Source organism: Leptinotarsa decemlineata, unplaced genomic scaffold, assembly GCF_025532065.1.
Source record: "Leptinotarsa decemlineata unplaced genomic scaffold, Ldec_3_MD MMD2_tig00003335_RagTag_RagTag, whole genome shotgun sequence".
NCBI lineage: Eukaryota > Metazoa > Arthropoda > Insecta > Coleoptera > Chrysomelidae > Leptinotarsa > Leptinotarsa decemlineata.
The window spans coordinates 3,170,295-3,194,051 of record NW_027412587.1 but is presented as its reverse complement, the minus strand read 5'-3'; the positions used below and the strand labels follow the sequence as shown (position 1 = coordinate 3,194,051).

Genomic DNA, 23,757 nt, shown 5'->3' with positions numbered 1-23,757 from the left:
GATTTTAATTCAAATTATCAGTTATCTATATATTATTGTAATGTGAAATCCTAACTGATGCATGTACCAAGCGTCAGATAGTTTTATTTACTTTGAAATTGGGACAGGTTAGGATGTCAAGATACATTTGAGAAAATATTATCTTTGTAACCTTGTGCATGAAGATAAATTTGCTATCATCCAAACGTTTATGTTTACAACGTCGACTTCGGAAAGACAAGGCTCAACATCGATTCGGATTTATGATTGAACGACGAATAAGGATGAAACAGCAGGAAAATGTACTGTCAAGGTGTAAATGTTTTCATAAAAACGGATTTCCACCAAACAGACTTGCTTGCGACTAGTTTCCGTTTCAGAAACAGAAACAAAAAAAAAATTGTGAGCCGTTACAGGACGCCTGGCAGATGTAAAAGATGAGTAATAATATTCCGTGACACCTGTGATGATTGTTGGATTCTATAATATTTATAAAAAATATGTGATCAAAATATACATGAAAACATCCCAATGTGGCTCTAATATACTAGTAAACTTAGCTAGTTATTGCAATATATTATTAAAAATCTTAAATTATAAATATCAATAATAACTGTTTCGATAATTTTTTGATGTTACCCTTAATAAAAAATTTGAAAAACATTAGTGCGCTACTCGCTGTCAGCTGGTTTTGAAATACAATTTTTTCAGTCTTTATAAAATTTATTCTTCATAGGAAGGGAATTAAAATTAATTAAATTATAGATATTATACGCCATGAAAATTATGTGAATTTCAGTCTACTGAAAAGTAGGTTTTACATTTACTGACCCTTGAGACAGACGAACTATACGCGGTCTCAATGTACAGATAAATGCATACTTCAATTATGAAATATAAAAATATAATTAACTTACTGATAACTTCATAAAGTGTCGTTTTGTGATTTTGCTTTTTTGCAAGAGGCTGCTCACTTTCACTTTCTAAATTATCACTGTGAGACATCATTCAATTATTTTTAAAAATTATTCATTTAGTAAAACACAGGTTTACACATTGTAGTAAACACAACTGTATATACTATAGGTATCCGAGCTCAGTGTGGATAGAGAAATAGCGTAACGTCGAACCACTGGGAAAAGAATCGCACAGTCGCTTGCGCGTGGCGACCTGTCGTCATGCATGCGTCGCCACGGTAGCAATCGGCTTTACGTACGACGATAGATGTTTCACATCAAAAACCTTGTTTTAGTTTTGAAAATAAGCTCGAAATTTTAATTCCACCAAACAGACAAAACCTGCCTAAGTCAAGTTTTTGTTTGGTAGAGTCAGTAAGTCAACAGAAAAAAAGCCACTGGAGAGTGGTTCATTTCTATAAAATTCAATTGGTTCTCATAATATTGAAATTGTTTCATTTATACTAAAAACTAATCAAGAAATAAGCATTTACTCGATCGAGCTTTACCGTAATTATAAACCAAGTGCGCATTTGAGATACCATGAAAATTACTTGTTTTTCAGGTGTGCCTTCTGGGCATTTCGTGTATTCCAACATTGATAATTGATAACAGGTAGAATTTCAGAACCGCTGGAAATTAAAATGGAATCACATTCACTTCCATATTTTTTGATAGAATGTATAGCTATATTAAACTGGCGAATGATGATGCAGAAGGTTCTTATGATGCACTGTTTGGAACCTTTGGTGTAGTAATCAATATTACTGGAGTTTTATCCCAACACCTCGACACGTGTTTCGATCATCATGTGATCATCTTCAAGAGGAAGATTGAACTAGTTTAATCTTCTTCTTGAAGGTGATAACTTGGTGATCGAAACACGTGTCGAGGTCTTAAAAAAATTCGCTACATATTCTCAGACATATCATGTTGTCACTGAAACAAAAATTATATCTATAAGTCGTAATTTTGATTTCATATGAAATGATGAAATTGCATATTCAATTCAAGTCCACAACGATGTATTGAAATGTGTTAATCCACAATTAGAAATTCCATTTCATCGATTACAAGGTATATCAATCAGTGTCAGAATGAAATATTGGGATTTTTGCAAAGCCTTTATCAAGAAAATGATGTAATAAATACAAATGTGTTTGTGAACACCTGTATGATGTACTTTACTATGATTTCATTTGATCATTTATGAAATATTATCATTTTCTATTATCCATCATTTTGAAATAAAAACGAAACACTTTATGGATGGATACATAAAAATGTGGGAAAAAAGTAATTAATTTCAGAAATGAATTCACAAATATGTGTAGATCATGCAAAGAAGTAACTTTCAGACAGGAGAAGAAAAAGCCCTCCCGAAACAACTACTGTCATATAAACATTGAATGACACGAAAGAAACATACTGATGACTTTTCTGGCCCACCGATTTATGCACCCGAGGACATCCACCATCCACTAAATTCGAGACAATTTTTTTTTAAATGACATATTCTGGAAAAGTGAATCCAAATATAGTTTATATGATGTTGGTGCGAAAAAAAGAATCCTATGTTTCTTGAACTGTTTTTGATACTAAAAACTTATATCCACAAAAATTTGCAGCGGAATACGAATCTCCCAATGAACGGACGGTAGTCGGTCGGTTCGACGTGGGTGCTTTGTTCACTCACTCAAATCGACCGCCGTATTGGTCGCTGGTTCAAGCCCCAGGCTGAACGATCGATTTTCACTTGCTGTCGTCCAACCCGTGTTAAGAATCACACGTTAAAAGGTAAGACCTTGTTAGTCCTTAGCTCACACAAGTTTCGACTTCTGAGGGTTGTCGTTCGTAGGGGTGCGACAGCTGGTTAACGGAAAAACAGATTTTAAACATTAATAAGTAGTAGTATTTTACGAAACTTTTTATTATTTTATCTATCAGTTCAATATTATATCAAAAATGAATATTATTATTTTCGTTCGTGCATGAATCAATACTGAAGTTAAAGGTTACGCAGCTTTTACAGAATTTTACAGCGATCGAATGTACAAGACCCGTTCAACCAAATGAAATGAGCATACATGGATGTTTTTGACAGGTGATAATAATTTTTATTCTCAAAATTTGGGTTTCAATTGGACACTTTTGGCATAATGAAAGAAGATAAAATCCGTCGATTCACTATTTCAGTAGTTTATCAAAGAAATGTTTGAAAAAAAAAAGAAGAAGCTCATTGAACCCCCTTACATATTCTAAAATCAAAAAAACGTGTTTGCCCTATCATTGTTTAGTATAGCAATTACTGTTTTCATTCATAAAATCATCATGAAATAATCCATGAATACGAATAAATAAGTCAGACAATTTCTTCAAACGTTTGTGAACTCTTTACTGACTGTCACTTATCTCTTCAGGTATTTTTGGAAATGTGGATGATTAAAAAACCCATTCAATAAATATTGACTCCTCCTCGGAAAAGTCTTACAAAAATAATATCTCTCATTTTTGAGATTCCATCTTCACATTTGGAGAAATTTGGGTGACTGAAACTATAAACATGGTTTTCTAAAAACTCAAAAATTTTTTTACATTAGCTCTAATTAGTTCAATTTTTCAATAGAGCTTTTTTAGTGTTTGTTTTCAAAAAGTAGATTGTAATGAAGACGGCATTTCTATATATTTTTCTTCATTAATAAAGAGGGGAACGAAAACTTTCAGAGCACCAATATTTTTTTGAAAACTCTGAATATTATTATGAAATTCAAAACATTTCTCCTTTCGTTACTGACTTTGATTTTCTTGATGCTTCGAATGAAAAAAATTGAGCCTATATTACTCACAAATATCTGAAACGGACTTATCCTATGTTTCGCAAAACACTTTTTTTATTAAATGTATGCATGAAGAGATCGTTGAAACAACCTTTTACTCGTCATTAAATGGAAATCAGACAGTGTTGCCTCTTTAATCACTTCCTGATATTTCTAGATTTCATTTTGAGTAATTTTGAAAATTGTGGTGAAATTATTTTGTTGTTATCAGTCCCTAAAATACTGCCACTTAAAGTTGATATGCTAACGATTACTAATTCGTTAGTCGTAACATTTATTCTGTATTGACGTTTATTTATTCAAGGTAAATATGATTATGAAGATATTTTGATGAGCACAGTGTTCTGCCAAATCATCCGATGTTTTCGTTTGTGTATATACTTAGTAAAAATACACGTAGGAGTGATTAATTTTAGGGAAAGAAAGTTTTTGGCTTTCTACTACTCCATCTTGAAACAAAAAAATGTGGGAATCTTCCAAAGAAAGGAAGGAAGTAATCGATTTGAAAATAAGTAACTCTTCACATGGATGTGTAGAAAAGTATCTTCTGTATAATTCAGTGTTCATATAAAAGTATTTGTTTTCGAAAGATTTTTTTTCTTTCGTGTAATTCAATGTTTATATGAAAGTAGCTGTTTCAGGAGGGCTTTCTTTCAGTTTGTGCCTGAAAGTTACTTCTTTGCATGATCTACACATCCATGTATAGAGTTACTTACTTTCAAATTGATTACTTCCTTCCTTTCTTGGAAGATTTACACATTTTTTTGTTTCAAGATGGAGTAGTAGAAAGCCTAAGATCAAGGTCTTTTGGTGCTATAGGAAAACAAATTTATTTAATTCATATATAGAAAAGGAAACTATTAGTTTGATCTTTCTCTTGAAGATGATCACTTGGTGGTCGAAACACGTGTCGAGGTGTTGAAATAACGGTTTGGTGTTGGGAAAAAGTTCCAGTTATATTCATTACTACACTAAAGGTTCCAAACAGTGTGTCACAAATCTTCAATTGAAGTAACATTTACAATATAGAATTGAAGAAACAAAAAGGGCATACCCTCACTTTATTTTTTTATTAACGATACAGTGATGCAACCAGAAGTTGTGCCTCGTTGGCTTCGAAATGCGCACATTTCAATTCTTCAATTCTTCTTCTTCTTCAATTCAATTCTTACCATCTGAACTGAAAGACCACTCACCATACAAACTAATCAGCTTCGGTAAGAAGCTGGGTTTATTTGGTCGAGTGTGAATTGCTGTGAGCCACAATAAACCCTAGCGGGTTGCGGTGGGGGGTCGAATAGACTCACTCACTTTGGACTTAACCTAACCTAATACATATAGGCTGATTCACGTTGGATAGAACTATAGACGTTTATCGTGAACCAGACACAGAATCACTTTGAAAATTCAATGAAGAGCATATCCGGACATTCTCTGATCAACCAAAATATTTTTGACGATACGGTGTTTTGACTTCCATTAGAAAGTAATTGTAACTTTGAATTTACAAATAGTACATCCTGTATATAATATTACTTTTGGAATCTACAACAATTATCATACAACTACACTTACCTGTTATCGTTTTCGAAATATGAGTCAATTCTAATTTTTTTATTCGGAAATCATGACCTCTAAAATCTGATACTTGGAGACTTCCCACACTCCGAAGTTATCTCTGTCACTTCTATATAAGGTGGTAAAAAAATTTTTAAAAATCGATTGCTTGAAAAAGTGACTGAAAGTCCATTATTTCAATCGGATTTCTTTTTGATATATCCGTATTCAAACTGTAAAGATGGAAAAGTTTTTTTAGATCTTGCAGAACAGTTCAGAAGATTACAGTCCAGAAGATTCGAAGCCTCTATACAAAAGAATTCAAGTGATTGGAGAATATAAGTTTGTATTCAAAATCAACAGCTATAGCTCTTTGACTCATTCCATTTTTTGCATAACGTGATTATTGAATACGCGAAAGTGTTGGTGGTTGTGATTTCAAGCGTCTTCATGAAGGTCGTTTTGTTTCAAGTATCTTCGAACTTCATTTTTGACCAAATTAATTGTTGCCTTTCTGTAACAAATAGACGAAGGAATTCCATTTCTTCTTCAATAGTGAGATATTGTCTGCTTTGTGCAAGATTTTCTGATTCAACTACTGATTAGTTCAATTAAACGTCCAACACAGAGTTATTAAATCCAAGCCATACTTTCAACATAACGCATTGTTTTGGGTGCAATCTCATTCAATTTGAAAATTCATAACCAACAACATTGCATATTCGAAAAAGTCACACATTTTCCCTTGAAATTTACGTATATGCTGTTCTAGGCAAGATCTATGTGAGAATTTGATACAGCAATGCAACAGGTTGCCACGGGAATAGAGGAGTGTGACTAATTATTAATGTATTTGCTATCGTTCCATAGGCAACAATCATTAGGTTCGTCACTGGAATATCACCAATGACGTATTCATTTCTAAATTGAGGAATAGTTGGTGCACTGTATGCTTTGTTTTCTTTATCAATGTCTTTTGATTGTGTTTCATTAATGGATGGGAAGGAATAAAAACAATTTTTTTTCATGTTCTGAAGAAACATGTGTACTTATTGCAATGGAATCTACCTTTTCTTTCGTAAATCTATTTCCTTGAGAATGCGATTTATAATGCAATATTCCCTTTTCCTTTGATTTGAGTTGACTGAAATTTTCAGTGATCAGAAATACTCTGACTACTACCCACATTTCAGAAAACGCTCAGTTTTGATTTTGAAAAGTGATAGAAAAAACAATGAACGTAATATATTGTGACTGATGGATGTCTATTTGCCTGTGTGTTATGCGTGGTAATCTCAAAACCGGCTCAACAGATTTGGATGCAGTTTTCTCTAATTTATTCTAGTAAGGTTCTCTCGACATTATGTGTTCGATTCATTTCACGAATAAAAAAATATGTCAATTTGAAGAATCACGTCAAACATTCGTTGGAAAAAATTCTATAAAAATACTGACTAAATCTTTGGGTAATTATGTCGATAGTTTGATAAACAATTTTCGTACATATCAATAAAAGAAAAATACAAAATATATCAAAATGTTTGGTAAATCATTCACGAAGAGTTCATTTTTCGTATCAACTGTGGACGCCTATAATTTATTCTAAATTCTGTAAATCTGAATGATTGTAATCACCTTCATTTATCGAAATACTTTCCTCTTAGATATTATTGAAAATTTTTACAGGAATTTCTACATGCAGAATTGAAAGTGAAAACTAAAATTGAGGAAATGATGATGATATGATGATGATTTCAAGATGAGCTATTTTCTCAGTGTTTAAACTTTTTCAAGTCCTAAACTGTGAAATGTTTTCTTTCGACAACATTTCACTCACCGATTCGGTGCCAACTGATGATTATTTTCATACAAATTAACCATCAATTCTAATGTTTAATTAACTATCGGTTCTAATGTTTGGAAGTAGGAAGCATACCAAAGTTCTGGTGTAGAAAAGAGTAATTTTCAATTCATTTGATCTGGGAAGCGGTGTTCACTCCACATTTAGTGTCTTATTCATTTCAGTTGGTTCATAGATAATTCATAAATGAAAAGGGATATATTTTCAGGAGAGACTTATTTTTGGGAAAGAAAGGTTTTGACATTCTACTTCTTCAAATTTATTTAAAAAAATGGGAATGGATTAAGTGCTTCATCTTGTAATGTTATCCAGATTGGTAATGAAAAGGTTATAAAACAAGTGTGTTATTCCGAAACATCGATGTCCGTCATTGAGGATGACAGTGTTTCACGAAAGGAAAATTTTATATACGAATGTTTGAAGTATAAACTGAATAAGGAAGAGTGTTTTCCCAATAAGTCAATGTTCATAAAAAGTATTTTTTTCGTATAATTCAATTTTTATATGAACGAAGTTGTTTTGAGTGAGTTTTTTTTTCCAGTTTGTGTCTGAAAGTTACTTCTTTGCATGTTCAATACATCTTTGTGAAGAGTTTATTCTGTGATCAATTACCTTTTTCCTTTATTTGAATAATTCCTAATTTTTTCTGTATAAAGATGAAGATGTAGAAAGTCAAAACGGTTCTTTTCCAAAACAGGTATGTATATTCAGTTGGTTTGGTTAACTATAAGTATAGTTTATGAAACGATTTTTTATAAACACGTACGCCAAGTTGACTACTTATTTTTCTTCATCATTGGTCAAAAAAGCGATTTCAGTACAAGAATAAAATTTGAATTGAAGGAGTTATATTTTTTAGGAGTGATTAATTTTTGGGAAAGAAAGTTTTTGGCTTTCTACTACTCCATCTTGATACAAAAAAAAAGAAGGATGAGGGAGTTTTCCAAAGAAAGGAAGGAAGTATCTCTATACATGGATGTGTAGATCACGCAAAGAAGTAACTTTCAGACACAAACTGAAAGAAAGTCCTCCTGAAATAGCTACTTTCATATAAACATTGAATTATACGAAAGTTACTCTTTGCATGATCTGCACATCCATGTATAGAGTTACTTCCTTCCTTTCTTTGGGAGACTCCCTCATCCTTCTTTTTTTTGTATCAAGATGGAGTAGTAGAAAGCCAAAAACTTTCTCTCCCAAAGAATAAAATGTGTTTTTAAATTTGCTGTTTAGGAGATATAACAATTCTTTACGTGCGAAAATAAGATTTTCAGCTATTTCTCAATTATTTTCGGGTATTTTTCAGAATTATTCATAGGCATTTTTTGGCATACTGGAATCTGAGTTGAAACAATATAGATTTATATAGATTCCTTATATTCTTATTGCAAAAATCGGTCCCATTATCTCCCGTGACACTATGACAATGAAGAATATACGTTTCTGCTAGTTGAACAAAAAATACATCTGAAGGTCTATCAATTCTTCAAATTTGGTATGAATAGTACCTAATTTTAACAACTGATATATAAGGGTGAAAGCTGAAAACACTGCAGAGCATCACATGTGAAAAAAAACTCAAAGTTTGTTTATCGTTCACGTGAAACCTATAAAGCCCTGCCCAACAAAGTCAACTCGTCAATAAACGCCTTGACCTCAGGCGGGGTGTCAATAACATGACGCGACTCAATTTGAGAGACTTCTAATTGAAACCGCCCGTCAGTATGGAACAAATGACGATCCGCAATAGGGAATGAATGACCTCGCGACATGAAGACATACGGCACAGGTAATAGTCACGTCAATAAATACGTAAAAGTTCCCAAGAACAGCTTCGATTTTGATGATTTTTTTCAAATTAATTATATTGTCCAAACATCATGTATGCTATTTACGCAGATAGGATCCATACTGTCTTCAACCTTTTTTTAATTGTATATCAAGGACTTATTGGAAATAAGGATACACATCTTCACCGACAGCAGGAGGTTGCATATATTAATGAGAATCTAGAGGTGATTTCGAATTGGGGTGAAAGTAATCAGGTTCAATTCAATGCCACAAAAACCCAGGCATCGGTTTTCTCCAAAACGATAAATGTTTCCGAACCGGTTATAATAATGTCAGGACAGACAATTCCGCTTTCTGCTTCCATTTCTGGTGGTTAAAATGGAAAACAATATGTCTTGGAACAATAATGCCGGTGGAATTGCAAAGGCTCCCAACCAGCAATATTGTCTTATAATTTCATGGTGCTGCAACAGTTTTATTTTGTTGGTATTTTATAATTACTGCCAAAATGTTAATTGATTATATTAGACGAGCTGTGAGTATAATACAGTTGTAGGCAATAAAAGTGTTTTATAAATTTGTCATAGAAAAGTTTATAAAATGAAATTATAAATACGTTATAAAATAGTCAGGAAACTATCACAGAAACGTTCTTAAAACATATCTTCCTATAAAAGTAAGTTGTTTTGTAGAAGTTTTACATCACTTTTTTGTGAGGTTTGTATGCTCTTTATAAAACTCTCAAGATTATTTCATAACTGCTTCCTGTAGCTTCAATGAAATTATTTTATTGGAATGCTTTCAAACAAAAATTTTTTTAATACCTTATTGTCACTTTAATGATAATTTCCAACTATTTCATAGTATGGTATATTTTCTACAATTCCAAAACAATGAAATAACTGTTATAAAATCAGTTATAAAATCAAATTGCTTCCGCTAATATATATTTGCTGTCACCAAGAATCAAATGCATCACCTAAGAAGAACCAGTTAACATTAATTCTAGAGGTCGTGTGATGAAGTATAATTTGTCAAGTTTTATTTGACTAACGTTCTGATAACTATATACCTAATAACGTCGTGTAATATTGGTCATTGGAAAAAAATTAGAAAAAGTGGTTCGTTTTGGATGAAAACCCACGTAATCTAGTGCTTCAATTTTGTTCTTGCTAAAAACAGGATTATTAACGAATAAAATTCGTTGATTTGAGTGGAGCACCATGTTCATATACACTCAAATCACTAGCTCAAAACTACTTCGAAGTTCAGCCTCTATAATCGATGGAGGAAGCTTCTTAGCCATCTCGACAGATAATATGCATCCAAAGAATACGTGAGAAATTGAATCGTTATTTTTATACAAATCTATAGCTTTAAAAGTAGTCTGAATCTGCCGCAATACCATCACTTCTAGAACTACGTGTTTTTAACAGTTTTATAGGGGTAACATAGAAGCTAACATACATTAAAACTCTTGCTATTGATACCAAATTATTTTATAGAACGACGCCATTTCAAAATGATAGTAATTCGGAATACTGACATTAGATGAGTTAAAAATATGAAATACTGCATATATATATAGTGATATTCATAGATGAAAAGTGCATAGACATTATACGATTATATTATTTAGAATAAAGTAAGTTAATTTGCTACTAGGAAATTAATACGTTGATAGAGTGAATTTTTGTATGATTAATATTTTTTTCCAAAAATTGTAATAAAAGCGTGGTGCGTTTAAATTTCACCAATAATAGCCTTTATATTTGTCAATAAAATTTCATTCAGTTAAAATATCAATCTTTGAAGCACAAAAAATGTCTTTACCGGTTTTATACGTACAAAAGTGAAAATATTGGAATGCCCCCAACCTTTTTATTTGTTAGTTTTCAGTTGGTGACATATCTATTATATTTTGCTATTGTTCAATACAAAATTACTTTTTTCAACTTTAAAAAAACATTTTGAACACTTTTTTATTTCATTGTTATTGCTTTAGGCTGCATTATATTTTATTACGCTTACTTGGAATTTCTAAAAAACACCCGTATAAAATTGTATTTCAATTATTTTATAAGATTTTTTACGAAACTGATTTTCAAGGGTGTTAAAACATTTTATAGCAATTGCCGAAATGTTTATAAAACTGTTTTGTAGTGTTTGCAAAAGGCGTTAAAAAATATTGTTAAAGACTATACTGTTTTATAAATCGGTGCCAATTTCCTATTTATAGCTGATTTATAAACACATTGAAAACATTTCTGGGAAAAATACAGTTTTATAATTTGTTTCTCCGAAACGTTTTCACAACCATTTTGAAATATAAATTTGCTTGTTGGGCTGCTTCTCAAAAGCTTGGAATACTGTTCCGAACCAGAAAACTATACACACCTCAATAACTTTTGATGCTACCTAAAGCTCAGATCAGATCTTCTTTGGATTCTTGTTCTCATATATGGAGCTCCGCCCCGAAGCATACCTGAAGCTGCTGAATTCCATCCAGAAAAGAGCCATCCGCCTGATTGGAGACGCAAACATCACTTGCAACCTTGGTAGTCTGGAACATCGACGAAAGGTTGGATACTATAGATACTTTCACGGAAAGTGTTCAAGTGACTTGTCACATTTGATTCCACCAAGAGCGGTACATATCAGAAATACGCGACGGACTGTGGCTGCTCATCGTTTTGAAGTTGAACTGAGTACTCAACTTCACTGTTTAAGAACTCTTTCATTTGGAGAACTTCGTTATGGAATAAACTGTATGATAACGTTTTTCCAAATGGATGTAATCTCCAGCGATTCAGCTTTTTCCGCACAGGCACCGCTCTTAGAGCGCCTTAGAAATTTCCTGTAATGCTTGTGTTTTGTCCTTAAAAGAGTTTCATATACACAGCTCATAGGAAACCTAAAATTCAAAACCATATATACATTATTGGGTCCATTTGACCATTATAAATAGTTTGAACTAATATATTCATGAACCAAAAAACGTTGAATAATAGCATACGACTTATATAAGAAACTGAATTTTCAACTGTAGGTAGATGGAAGAAATGACGGCTGTTTCAGCCTGTTAGGCATCATCTGTACCGGACAGTCGGTCCTTGATTAAAAAAAATATGTTTTTCTCATTAACCAGCTATCGCACCCCTACGAACAATAACCTTCAGAAGTCGAATTTTATGCGAGCTAAGGACTAACGAGGTCTTACCTATTAACGTGTGATTCCTTACAGGGATTGAAGACAAACTGTGTAAAACCAAGGTGAGTACTTCAAAAAAATTAATGCGTAACCGAAAGCATTCCACATTCCACATTAGTGGAACTACCTATTGTTGTGACAACCAAGTTTGGCTGCCAAGTTTTCATGTCGGCGTTGGTGCTTTGGCCTATCTTTAAAACCGACAACTGCGTTAGCAGAAAATTGGGAAATTCTCCTGGAATGTCATTGGAAAACGAATTCATATGTTTCTAGAAACGATATCAAGTAAAGAAAGGTTAATGCAGTCAACCTGTTACAAAATAATTCAATGAAAATGAAAAGAGAATAGGTCACGATAATTCACAGCTATTAAAGCCTGTATATATTTTGGGATTGCAGTCTGGTTTTGAGGGCTATGAAACTCTTTGTTTTTGTCAAGCTTTCGGTGGTGCTTACCACCTTCCTCGCTACAACTGAAATGATATTAATTAACAATATCTATTTAACATGAGATTGAAAAAAAAAGTATCTCTCCAAAATAAAAAACATTTTTTAAGGAAGTGACTGACAGTGACAATAATTTTAAAGTGGGAAATTTTGATCACTGGTTCATTTGAATTTTTCTTTTTCATATTTAATGATGTAAGTATAAATTATTATAAATTTGGCAGGTATTGCAGTGGTAGACAAGAAAAATCAGGACTTTTTTCTATTGAATGCCGTCATCTTCAGGGTGAGACTACAAATATTATCAGATTTAGAAAACGATAAGAATGAGTAGAGTAAATATCATTTACAGTGTTGATAGAGATGTTCATAACCACAATGTAATATGGAGACAAATCCTATGTTTTTGATGAAATTTTTTTTCTGTGTTAACACGTCAAAAATACGACAGAAAACAGGTAAACAAAAATAATTAAAATATCAACTTATAATACTGATTACAAAAAAAAAATTATTCTGAAGAGGCCGTTACAAAGGCGCATGTGTCGAAGGAGGTTCGTGTTTCATGCAAAAATCAAGAAACAATACGAATTAATGAGAGAAAAAAATAATTCACATAAAATATCTGCCATTATAAAAGAGGTAAATTTTCTTAGTTTTCCACTGGTGCCAACCACCATCGTTCAGAAGAAGAGGTAAAAGTGTGGACTGAAAAATTCAAAATTTCAGACAGAGATAAGTTGGAGCAGGTATTGTAGTGGTAGACAAAAAAAGTGAGATTTTTTTTTCTGTTCAAGCTATCGAAACTTCAGTTGCTTTCTGTCCAGTACAATGAGATGTATAAACAATAACAAATACAGTAAATGAAATCGATACTTACGAAAAGTGAGGTTATAAATTTGAAGCCGGCGTATGAATTATGTCCTCTTTGAAATAGACATACAGTGTATGTGTTGATTGATTTCTTTGACTGTAGAAGAAACAGTTGGCCAAATAAAATTTTTATGAATAATTTTAATAGGATTATATGATTGACAACATTAAAATTTCTCCTTATAATTTTTGTCTTATTCTTATTTTTACCTTTTAGCATTTTTTTTGGATACTCATTTCATTCATTCAGAAAATGGAATATAAGAGTGGCTTTGAAAACTGCAAGTATACACTTCAACAAGTGTTGGGCAGTCCGAACGACAATACGTAGTAAAAAAACAGTCTGGGATTTACGAAATAAGTTTCGAGAATATTGTGATCAGAAATATGTTGGTCAAACCAAACGGACCATATTAGCTCGTTACAAGGATCATGTTTCGCATGTTAGGTTTCATGCCATAGAATAAGTGAGAAATGTTTAAAATTGTTGAGACCGGTGCATGACAACAGGTTTCTGGGTGCCTTCGAAAGCTTGGAAATCGAAAAGTGCGGAATGAGTTCTATGAAAAGCGAAAAAGATCCTATTTCAGCAGCCCTCTGTTTGGTCTTATACGTAATAATTCTAAATAAAAAACAGATGAATATTAGAAATAGTCACTAACATAGAGGAAATACATAACAAATTAGAGGTATTAAAAATCAGGTAGTTTAGAATAGGAATAATAACAGGTAGTAGTTAGGTAATTCTAACCATGTAGTCGAGAGACCGTAATTATTTTTCTGATGTTGATTGGGAATGTGTTTTCAATAGATAAATAATTGTGTTTCGTCCAAAGGTTTGTAATTACAAATGACAAAAAGTGAAATAAAAATCATCAAAACAGAAGCAGTTTCTCAGGACATCCCAGGCAAATATTTCATTGATGCGTTATCAGTATCAAACAAATGACGATCCACAATAGTTAAGGAGTGACCTCGCAACGTGAAGATACACGGCACAGGTAACCCTAGCGACTGCGCTCCGTTTATGTTTTGTTTTCCACCTGTTCGCTAACTCGCAGCATTCGTTGATTCGTACACCGCGAAGGTGGTCACCCAATATTACAGCGGCCACCTGAAATTATCACAATATTACGATTTGTCGGAATGGAGTAGGCTATCACTCCGGCATCGGATCATTTCGCTAGTGGGCTGCGTACGGTTTTCTTCTGATGGTTTCTAAGGTGGAGGTAAATAGAAGCACGTGGTTGTTGTGATGTAGACTTTGCGAAACGACTCTGTTATTGTTCCTAATTTTTGGTTTCCTGTTTATGAAGTTTTGCCGGATCAGAGTGACACATTCGAAGTGAACATTGGACGAAACGGTAGTAGTGAATAACCTCAGTTTTTCCTGTGCTGCTGAAACAATTGTTATGTCCCATTGATGGCTGGTTCCAATCCGGAGAATAATATCGTTTTGTTGCGTTACAGTGTGATTTGTTTCGGTTACAGTTTGGGAATAGTTTGAGTTTAGTTAACCGATTTTGGAATATCTTTCTAAATATGTGCAATACGAGTAAATGCCCGTCTTCGTTTCTTGTTCCTGAATCAGGTGAGCTCCTAAATCGAAATATTAATTTTGACTATGAGGTAGAATCGGAATCTCTGGCGTGAAATGAATCTGAAGAAAACACTTTTCCCACATCAAATTGAAAACAGTGTTAGAACCATCAGTCTTCATCATCTCCAGATGATGTTTTTGAACTCTTTTGCAAATTCTCAAGAGGTGTTTGGAATAGATGATTGATAAATAACTCGATTTTTAGAATCGAAAATACTTCTGGAATTCATGATGTGAATAGAAAATAGTGTATTTCATTGAAGATATTTGTTGACCTTTCTATTTGTTTTCATTTCGTTTGTTTACTATGTTGTATATTTTATTTATACTTGACCTCCAAATTGGTTGAAGCAAATAATAATAATAATAATAACGTTTTATTCATACTATTTCATTACATAGTTCAATTCTACCAATCATAAAATGAACAAAACAGAAAAAAACCACAAGGAAATGAATCCGCACGTGGCATGAAATCTTTGTCCGAACATTTGACGTGAACATCATTAAAGTACAAATATTCTCAAATTTTTTTTAAATATAAAAACATACAAATCTAAAAATTGTTAATACTAGAAAATTTAAAATCCAAACCAAAGACTAAACAATTTAAAGTGGAATACGATTATAAAAGTTTAAGTCATGTCACATTTCTAAAATATTGAATTTCATATCAGATTAAAGAAAAAATGTTGGCACTAATATCACATTACAATAATTACATCCGAATAATTAAATCTGCAGATTATATTATGAGCAACACCTCATGCAAGTCTATAACATACTCGACTTGTAGCTATAAAGCTTTCTAGTGTTTCTGTGAACAGCCAAGATCTGACCCTTTTCTTGAACATTTCGTATGAGTTGATCGTTTTGAGTTCGAGCGGTAGCTCATTAAAAAGTTTTGGTCCCAAAAAAGTATAACATTTCTGTCCTTTCGTGTTTTTAGTTCTGGGTATCACAGCGTTAGTTTTATGCCTTGTGTTGTAATGGTGCTGAAGAGGTACCAACGACGATTTATGTTTATACTGCCTCAAGAGGATCGCAAAAACAAATATCTGACTTATATTCATTATCGTCGTTTCTCTATATAGGCTACATGACGGATATTCCCGCGGTTTCTTATATATCATTTTAAGAATGCATTTTTGAATTTTTTGTAGATTATTGATAAGTGTTTTTGAGGCTCCTCCCCATGCAATGATTCCATAGGAAAGATGACTTTCGACCAAAGCATGGTACAGTATTTTTAGATATTTTATATTAATGATGTTAGATATGTTTTTGAATTTATAGACCATGAATCGCAACTTTTCAATTACGTAATTAATTTGATATTCCCAATTCAAATGAGAATCTATATATATGCCTAGGTATTTAAGCTTATCGACGGACTCTATTTTCAGAAGGGTTATGTCGTGATGTTGTATTTCCAGTTCTTTATATGGTGGTAAATTTGTAGAGTAGGATGTAAACGGCACAAAGTGAGTTTTTTTATAATTGATTGTCAGTATTCTATCGTTGAAGAAATTTATTATATTTTGAAAGTCAACCTCGATGTTATTTTTGAGAGTGGTCCAGTCAGTTCCTTCGTAGAAAACGGCAGTGTCGTCCGCGAAACTTACAACTTCCCCACACGTATCTTGTTCGAAAAGATCATATAAAGATTGAAGAGAGTTGGCCCCAAAACAGTACCTTAAGGCACTCCATATGTGATCATTTGATAACTGCTCATAGCTTCATTGATATTGACGCATTGTTTCCTGTTACATAAGTAACTCTCAAATAATTTATGAGCAACTCCTCTTATGTCAATATTTGAGAGTACTGTCAGTAGTTTTGAATGGTCAATGGTGTCAAATGCTTTTGCCAAATCGATGAAGACACAGATAGAAGGATTTTTTTTGTCAATTGCATTGTTTATCAGCCCTGTCAATCTGGCAATTACATCAGACGTTGAATTATTCCTACGAAAACCATATTGTCTACTCGATAAAATATTATAACTTTCGAGAAATGAGACCAACCTCTTCTGTAAGGTTTTTTTGAAAACTTTCATGTGTCATACCAGGAAACTATACTTGAAGATACTGTAAAATTCACAGGTATGTGATAGTTTTCAACTTTTATAACTTTTTTATATTTGATACTCATTTTTCTATGGAAACATATTTAATATAAACTTCATACTTATAGCAGATGTGAAGAGAATAAGATTTTCGTATGATTATATCAATAAAATTTTTATGTATATTTTCCTTCATTAATATTTTGTAAACTAAAATATGTACTCGTCGTTGGAATCTATTGAATGATGTAGTGTGTTTTCCTAATAAATTTTGATAAATATATTATCATATAATATGTATTTACTTATTTCGGTTTCAACACTATGAAACACCCAATAAAGATCATCACAAAATTTTTTATTTCGTTTTGGGCATTGTTTTGTTACATGTAAGTGGAAGATATTAACTTTTTAGTTTACTTAAAAATAGTTTTAAGTAATGAGGTTATAATAAATTTAAAACTCATTAAAAATGAGACGAAAGTCTTTATCCTATATAAAAAGCAAAAGTTCAATTGTTTCACAAAATTTGATATGATTAGTCCCACTGGAGGCGATCATGAATAAAAAACATAATATTCATTTTTATTCACTTACTAGTGGCATTAAAGGATCAAAAAGATTATAACTATTGTAGAAAAATCAAAACTCAAAAAAATAATAATTAGTTTACTTATGACATTTCGAAAAAAGTCAAAATTAAAAATAACCTCTAGAAAAATCTAAAAAAGAACGAATGCAGAAATGGATTGATTAATTATTTAATTTTCAGAAAAAAAATTGATGCAAAACTAAACCCAAAAAAATCTCCATGATAATAATTATAGAATTTTCATCCTAAATTTTATTTAAAATGCATTTACTAAACCGTAGCTTTATCAGTAATATATACATGAAACTATTCTACAGTATCTTTTAAAATTCTATAATTATTATCATGTATAGGGTTATTTATTTTTATCAAGTGACGGATCAGATCATTTATAATTTGAAAATAGCTTGGACGAGCTAGTGGCCATTTGGTATTTCATACTTCTACAATGTACAATAGTAAAACAAAACCTGTGAATTTTCAACTGGTGTTCTGAAAAGAACGTCATACCTAAGTTCATGAAACTTAAGACAGACAACAGAAGGGCTCCAGCAAGAACAGGTATCGAGCATAAATAAAAAAAATGTCTCCAAGAAGAGAAGATAATCCAATATACCAGAAGAGACATCCTAAATACCTATCTTGAAGTAATATATACAGAGCTAATTCGCAGATTACATCCTATAGAATTTTACATTTTTGACATATTGAAGATATTTCAGAATAGTTTAATGTACCAGTAACTGACCATGGGCAGGTTATTGATTTTCATCAAGTAACAAGTCACAGTATTCATAATCTAAAAACAAATGATAAATAATCAAGTCATAAATACCCATTTAAGTTGAAATATGGGTATAAGTTAAGATCACTGAAACACATTTTGTAATATTACTTGAAACATATTTCATTTTCACAAAATTCAATTCACAACAAAAAAGTTCCAATAATTCCTGTAACACATAACATAATTCATAACAATCCAGTGTCAACACATATAATCACAACAAAAAAATCTTCTAAAACATTCACTTTTTTCGAAAAATACTCTGAAAAACTTTCAAACATCATAACTGGTAAATGGAAGTCCACCACAAATCAAACTATAAATATCTACTATCTGGCAATAAGTTATTTTATGGTGTAATGAAGGATGACAATATACTGTATGTGTGTGTATATGTACGTATGAATATTCTAATAGGTTATAAATTATAAAGACTTATTATATGCTTGTATATGAGTCAGCGCAGAAACGTAAAATCGTTATGTGTTAAAACACCCTGCAAATTTCGCCAACGTACTATTGACATCAGTTTGTGTGACCAATAGCTATATTCTTGGGCGAGTACAATTTGGTTTTAAATGCGCATCAAAATCTCATCTTAGTGGGCGAGTACCATATGCATTTTTATCCTATTCATAGACGCTTTGTCAATAAGATTTATTTTTCTGAATAAAGCTTATTTATCAATATTACTATTATCATTATATTATTCATACCAGAAAACTCTTCAGAATTTGTATGTGTCAATAAAAAAAGTTTCATTTGGATAAAGATATTTTTCGAGTCGTCTGTGTAAAACAGTTGCCATTAGAAGATGGAACGATAATCCCCAGGTATAGGGGTTGTTTAAATATTCAAAGAAATTTGATAACTATCTTATTCAACTGAAAATTATCAGCGTATCAGCAGGAGGTCGGCCATCAGTTTACTAGTAGAAAGTAGATTGAAAATGACTTGGGGTTTTCGGTGATGAATGGACGTTCTTAGCTTACTGAGGATTTGTATTGGTGACGAATTCATCTGTACCCCTGTAAAGGAACACTTTAAATTGTTATTCCATTGATGAATGGTATCTGGTTTTATTGATATTCATTGCAACTGGTTCTTTCTTTTGAAACTTTCCATCTTTTAATCAAGTTATTTGAATGAAGATACCCTGGCATCAAAGAAATACTTTTATTTGAAATGTGTCATTATAAAAGTTGACTTTTCCATTACATAATATATGTTTTGGACAAATCTACTTAAACGTTTATATCTGGTGAATTGCAAATTTTTTGGGTCATTATTACCAAGTGAACTTGTTTACCAATTTTCGAACATTCGAACCATTGTTAATCACTGACCCTGATCCACATGATGGAGACTCATCTTCCACTAATGCGTCCGAAGATTATTGTGATAACTTGCAGGCTAATTGTAAGTCGAAAAACTATTGTTCTTTCTTCAATAATTTCTGTTCCAGTTCTTTCTTCTTGATTTCTGCCTGAATCATCAATTCTTTTTCGACTTTTTCTGAACAGGTGCTACTAGTCTTAGACTTAATCGATTTCCTTTCTTGAATGGGACCCTGCTGTGACATTTTCTTCTTGCTTTCTGCATGTGAGTACTTATAAGTGGAGTTTTTGTCATCAATGTCATTACTCTGCTCCAATTGTAAGCCACGAGAAGAAATGTTGTCTCGTTCCCCTTCACTACTGATAGAAATCGCTTCCTTTTCCCGTTTTTCTACTAATCTTTTGCTTCTTCGATTTTTTGACATGTTCTAATAGGCTGATTCGGTAAAGGCGTAGGAGTACCAATAAATGTTATGTTTTACCTGGAATATCTAGGTTTAATGCGGTCTCGAAGAACGAAATATTGAAATTCACTGTCAGCCAAAACAATTTTTTTTCTATTCTCCTTGTTTCAGTTACAACAACTAAACATCAAACTGAGTATTACTATATACAGGGTAAAACAGATAGTAAACAAATAATACTAAATATAAATACTGAATTTTCAACAATTCATACACTTGAGAAAGCTACAGTGCTAGCGAAACATGTTGTGAATATATTTTTTCAAATAAAGTTTGTGGAGATCAAATCGTGAGGTGTAGTTTTTGAAATTACTATGGATCTTCATCAAGTAACGCCAGAATCAATCAGAAAAATAAATACTGAACATCTGGAACTCCACATTCTAAAATTTACTTAAGAAACAGCTGGAGTAAGTAGAACAAGATCTTTACTATCATCATGCAAATAAGTGAGAGGCCTCAAATTCAGCATAAATTTACAATCACAAAGAATTGTGGATAATTCCTCATAGATTCGACTGGTTTCATCTATCTAAGACTTTCCTGAGTAAATATTTTATGATTCCAATCAACCTCTCCCACTAATCACCCTACCAGAAAGCTGTTGGAGGATTGAATTTTAACGCTTTTCTCTCCGTGGTACTAAACATTGTTACCAGTTTCTTCAGTTTCTTCAAAAAAGAATTTTTCGCTCTAACAAAATGAATACTATTATCGCGATATAAAGACGATAGTCGTCCTCTTCTGGCCACAAATCAACTTGATGACCGTAAGAATACATCTGTAGAAAGTCACGATAGGAGTTCCAAGTGAACAGCCCTATGAATAGCATACGTATATAAACATATCCAAGCTTTTCCTCCATTTCGAATATAAAGTGAGCCGGCTAAATCCACATCAATGATTTTGAAAACATTAGCTTGTCGGTAGTGCTACAGTTGGGCCATCTATATATCTTCAGCTGAATTCGCGGCATTTCACACAATCCAAAATGAGATATTTCACTGTGTTTTTTCCTCTGATAATCCAGAATAGATATACATCCCAAAGCCACGTGGTGAAAGAAAGCAGTGCAACCACTAAGATCCAAGAGCTCGTCAACTTATAGATAGCTACCCTCCCAGTGTAGAAAATTTTCAAAAAGTAATTGAAAGCTTCATTCGAAAGGAAATATCTTCTAGTGGAATTTTATGTGTGAGAATTCTTGAAGCTGACTTTGAACAATGTTTCGAACCATAATAATTTGAGTGTTCTTTATGATAAAATGAAAGTCAGTTACGTGCGTTAGAAACGCTCGATGTAACTTCAGATGCTTGTGCAGCTATGCTATATCCTTCAATGGAATCTTGTCTTACCGAAGATCTTATACGAGTATGGCAGAGAAGTAGTCTTTACGACAGTGAATCCACTCTTAAGGATAGTCTAGATAAATTGATGATTTTTCCTCGAAATGAAGTGGAAAATGAGAAAAGAATATCTTTGACGATGTCTGGATTCGCAGTTCACGGTAAATCCAAAAAGAAAAATGATACTCCACAATTTCAGAGTCTATACCAACTACATTTCTTTTATATTGTATTATTTATCAATCCAGAAGCAGTTTGTAGGTGACAGTATAAGTTACGCGTACGAAACGAGCGATGGCGTTTCGCCATCATCGCCTCCTCATCGCTCCGCGCCGCCCCGCAGTCGCCCAGCCGTCGCACCCCTACGAACGACAACCCTCAGAAGTCGAAACTTGTGCAAGCTAAGGATTAACGAGGTCTTACCTTTTAACGTGTGATTCCTAACACGGGAATGTCAAAGAATAACCTTGTACTACATGGAATATTTCAGAAATCAACCAACAACACTGACATGTTTTAGATTTTAAAGTTCTTGTATGGTAGTTTTTAACATCAGTTTTCAACACAAAAGAAAATCTGTTTTTACTCATAGTATGCTTCGAAATATTTCGTCAAATAATTAATTAGTCAGTGTTAGTTTTTGGAATTTAGAGCTAAAAAAAGATCTTCAAAAAATGAGATAAGAACAAAGTAGATAGAGGGGATTATTTCTGTTATAATATACGTGATGATATGCGAGACAACTAAATATCAGAGATAAATCATCAATTGCAGTCTAAAAATAAAGTATTTTTCAGTTCGCACAAAAATTCCATTTTCAAAATATGAGTAGATATATAAGATGAGGACAGAGTAGATATTTATTGAGAAAACTATACATTTGAGATGGATTATTTCCTCATTTTCAGTTTGACGATGGAATCTGATAACCAATTATCAGAGATAAATTACAAACTGCAATCAAAAACATCGTATTTTTCAGTTCGCATAAAAAATACACTTTCAGTATATGACTGGAAGATCTATGTCTTAGCATTTCCTATAACCGATACATTTCTTGACCTGTCAATAATTCATATAGTTTTCTCAATGATAGATATTTGAATCCATTTTGTGTTCCAAAATGAATGGTCGAAGAGAGAAAAATTCCTTGAAGATACTGAACCTTTTTTAGAGCTAAGGTCTCTGATACGTAAAAGGACAAAACAAATGGCTTATCAAGCGGTACAGGCTAGACACACTAATATCACCCTACTTTATCTTTTGAAGGCAAAAAGAGAACTAATAAAGTTATGTTCACCATAAAACCAAAATTACCTCTTCAATATATCGAATACGTTATATGTACAGGAACGGTCCCACCTTTTTCTACCAACTCTCTGGATCTATAATATACCGAGAGTATTGTATTCATCAAGTCATCTACATGAAAATTGCATGTAAACTGTTTTTGAAATACATAAGGTTTGTTCTGGTTCTAACATCCCAAAACGTTTGGAAACTGCGCAAGACATGGTACGTACAAACAAAAAATCTCAAACAGTCCGAAATAGTCTCGGACACTTGTTCAAACCAGAACGCTTTTGAGGAGACCACTGTGCCACCTATTATCGTATATATGAAGAGATGAAGACGAGAAAATACTATTAATCATGTCCATTTTGTTATGTAGCGAATCCCTATAGTCAGTTCAAATGTTATCTACCCTCAATCATCAATTATTCAAATGAAATAAATAAAAAAACATCCTAGCAAATAGCCCAAACAAATTTCCACGTGAATGCGCATGAGCAACGGGAACAGTTCTCAACAGTTCAGCCTCGAGAGCAAGAACGATTCGGGATGGTTCAAAACAGTTCAGGATCATTTCGCAGTCAAAACCAGAACAGAGAATTCATCAGTCCGAAATTATCCTCAATAAACCAGAACGTTCTATATCAACTGCGCATGATCCTGACGTCCTAGAACCTGAATTTCGCAGAACCAGAACAAACCTATAGCGTTCTCAAAGCTGGTGGTTTGGAATGACTATCATTGATTGTTTAAATTTC

General features: G+C 32.6%; 1 protein-coding gene across 6 annotated transcripts in view; it reads left to right on the top strand.

Moving 5' to 3' along the window:
• Positions 1–23,757, top strand: part of LOC111504252 (uncharacterized) — a 650,330-nt gene that overhangs the window by 170,936 nt on the left and 455,637 nt on the right. For 2 of the 6 annotated variants that reach the window (XM_074177950.1, XM_074177949.1), the window contains exon 1: positions 14,583–15,103. The exons of the other annotated variants lie outside the window; for them this stretch is intronic. In XM_074177950.1, the coding sequence (XP_074034051.1) occupies positions 15,055–15,103 (49 nt within the window). In that variant the 5' untranslated portion in view covers positions 14,583–15,054. Of the gene's footprint in view, positions 1–14,582; positions 15,104–23,757 lie in introns of those variants that run through there. 6 annotated transcript variants of the gene reach the window in all.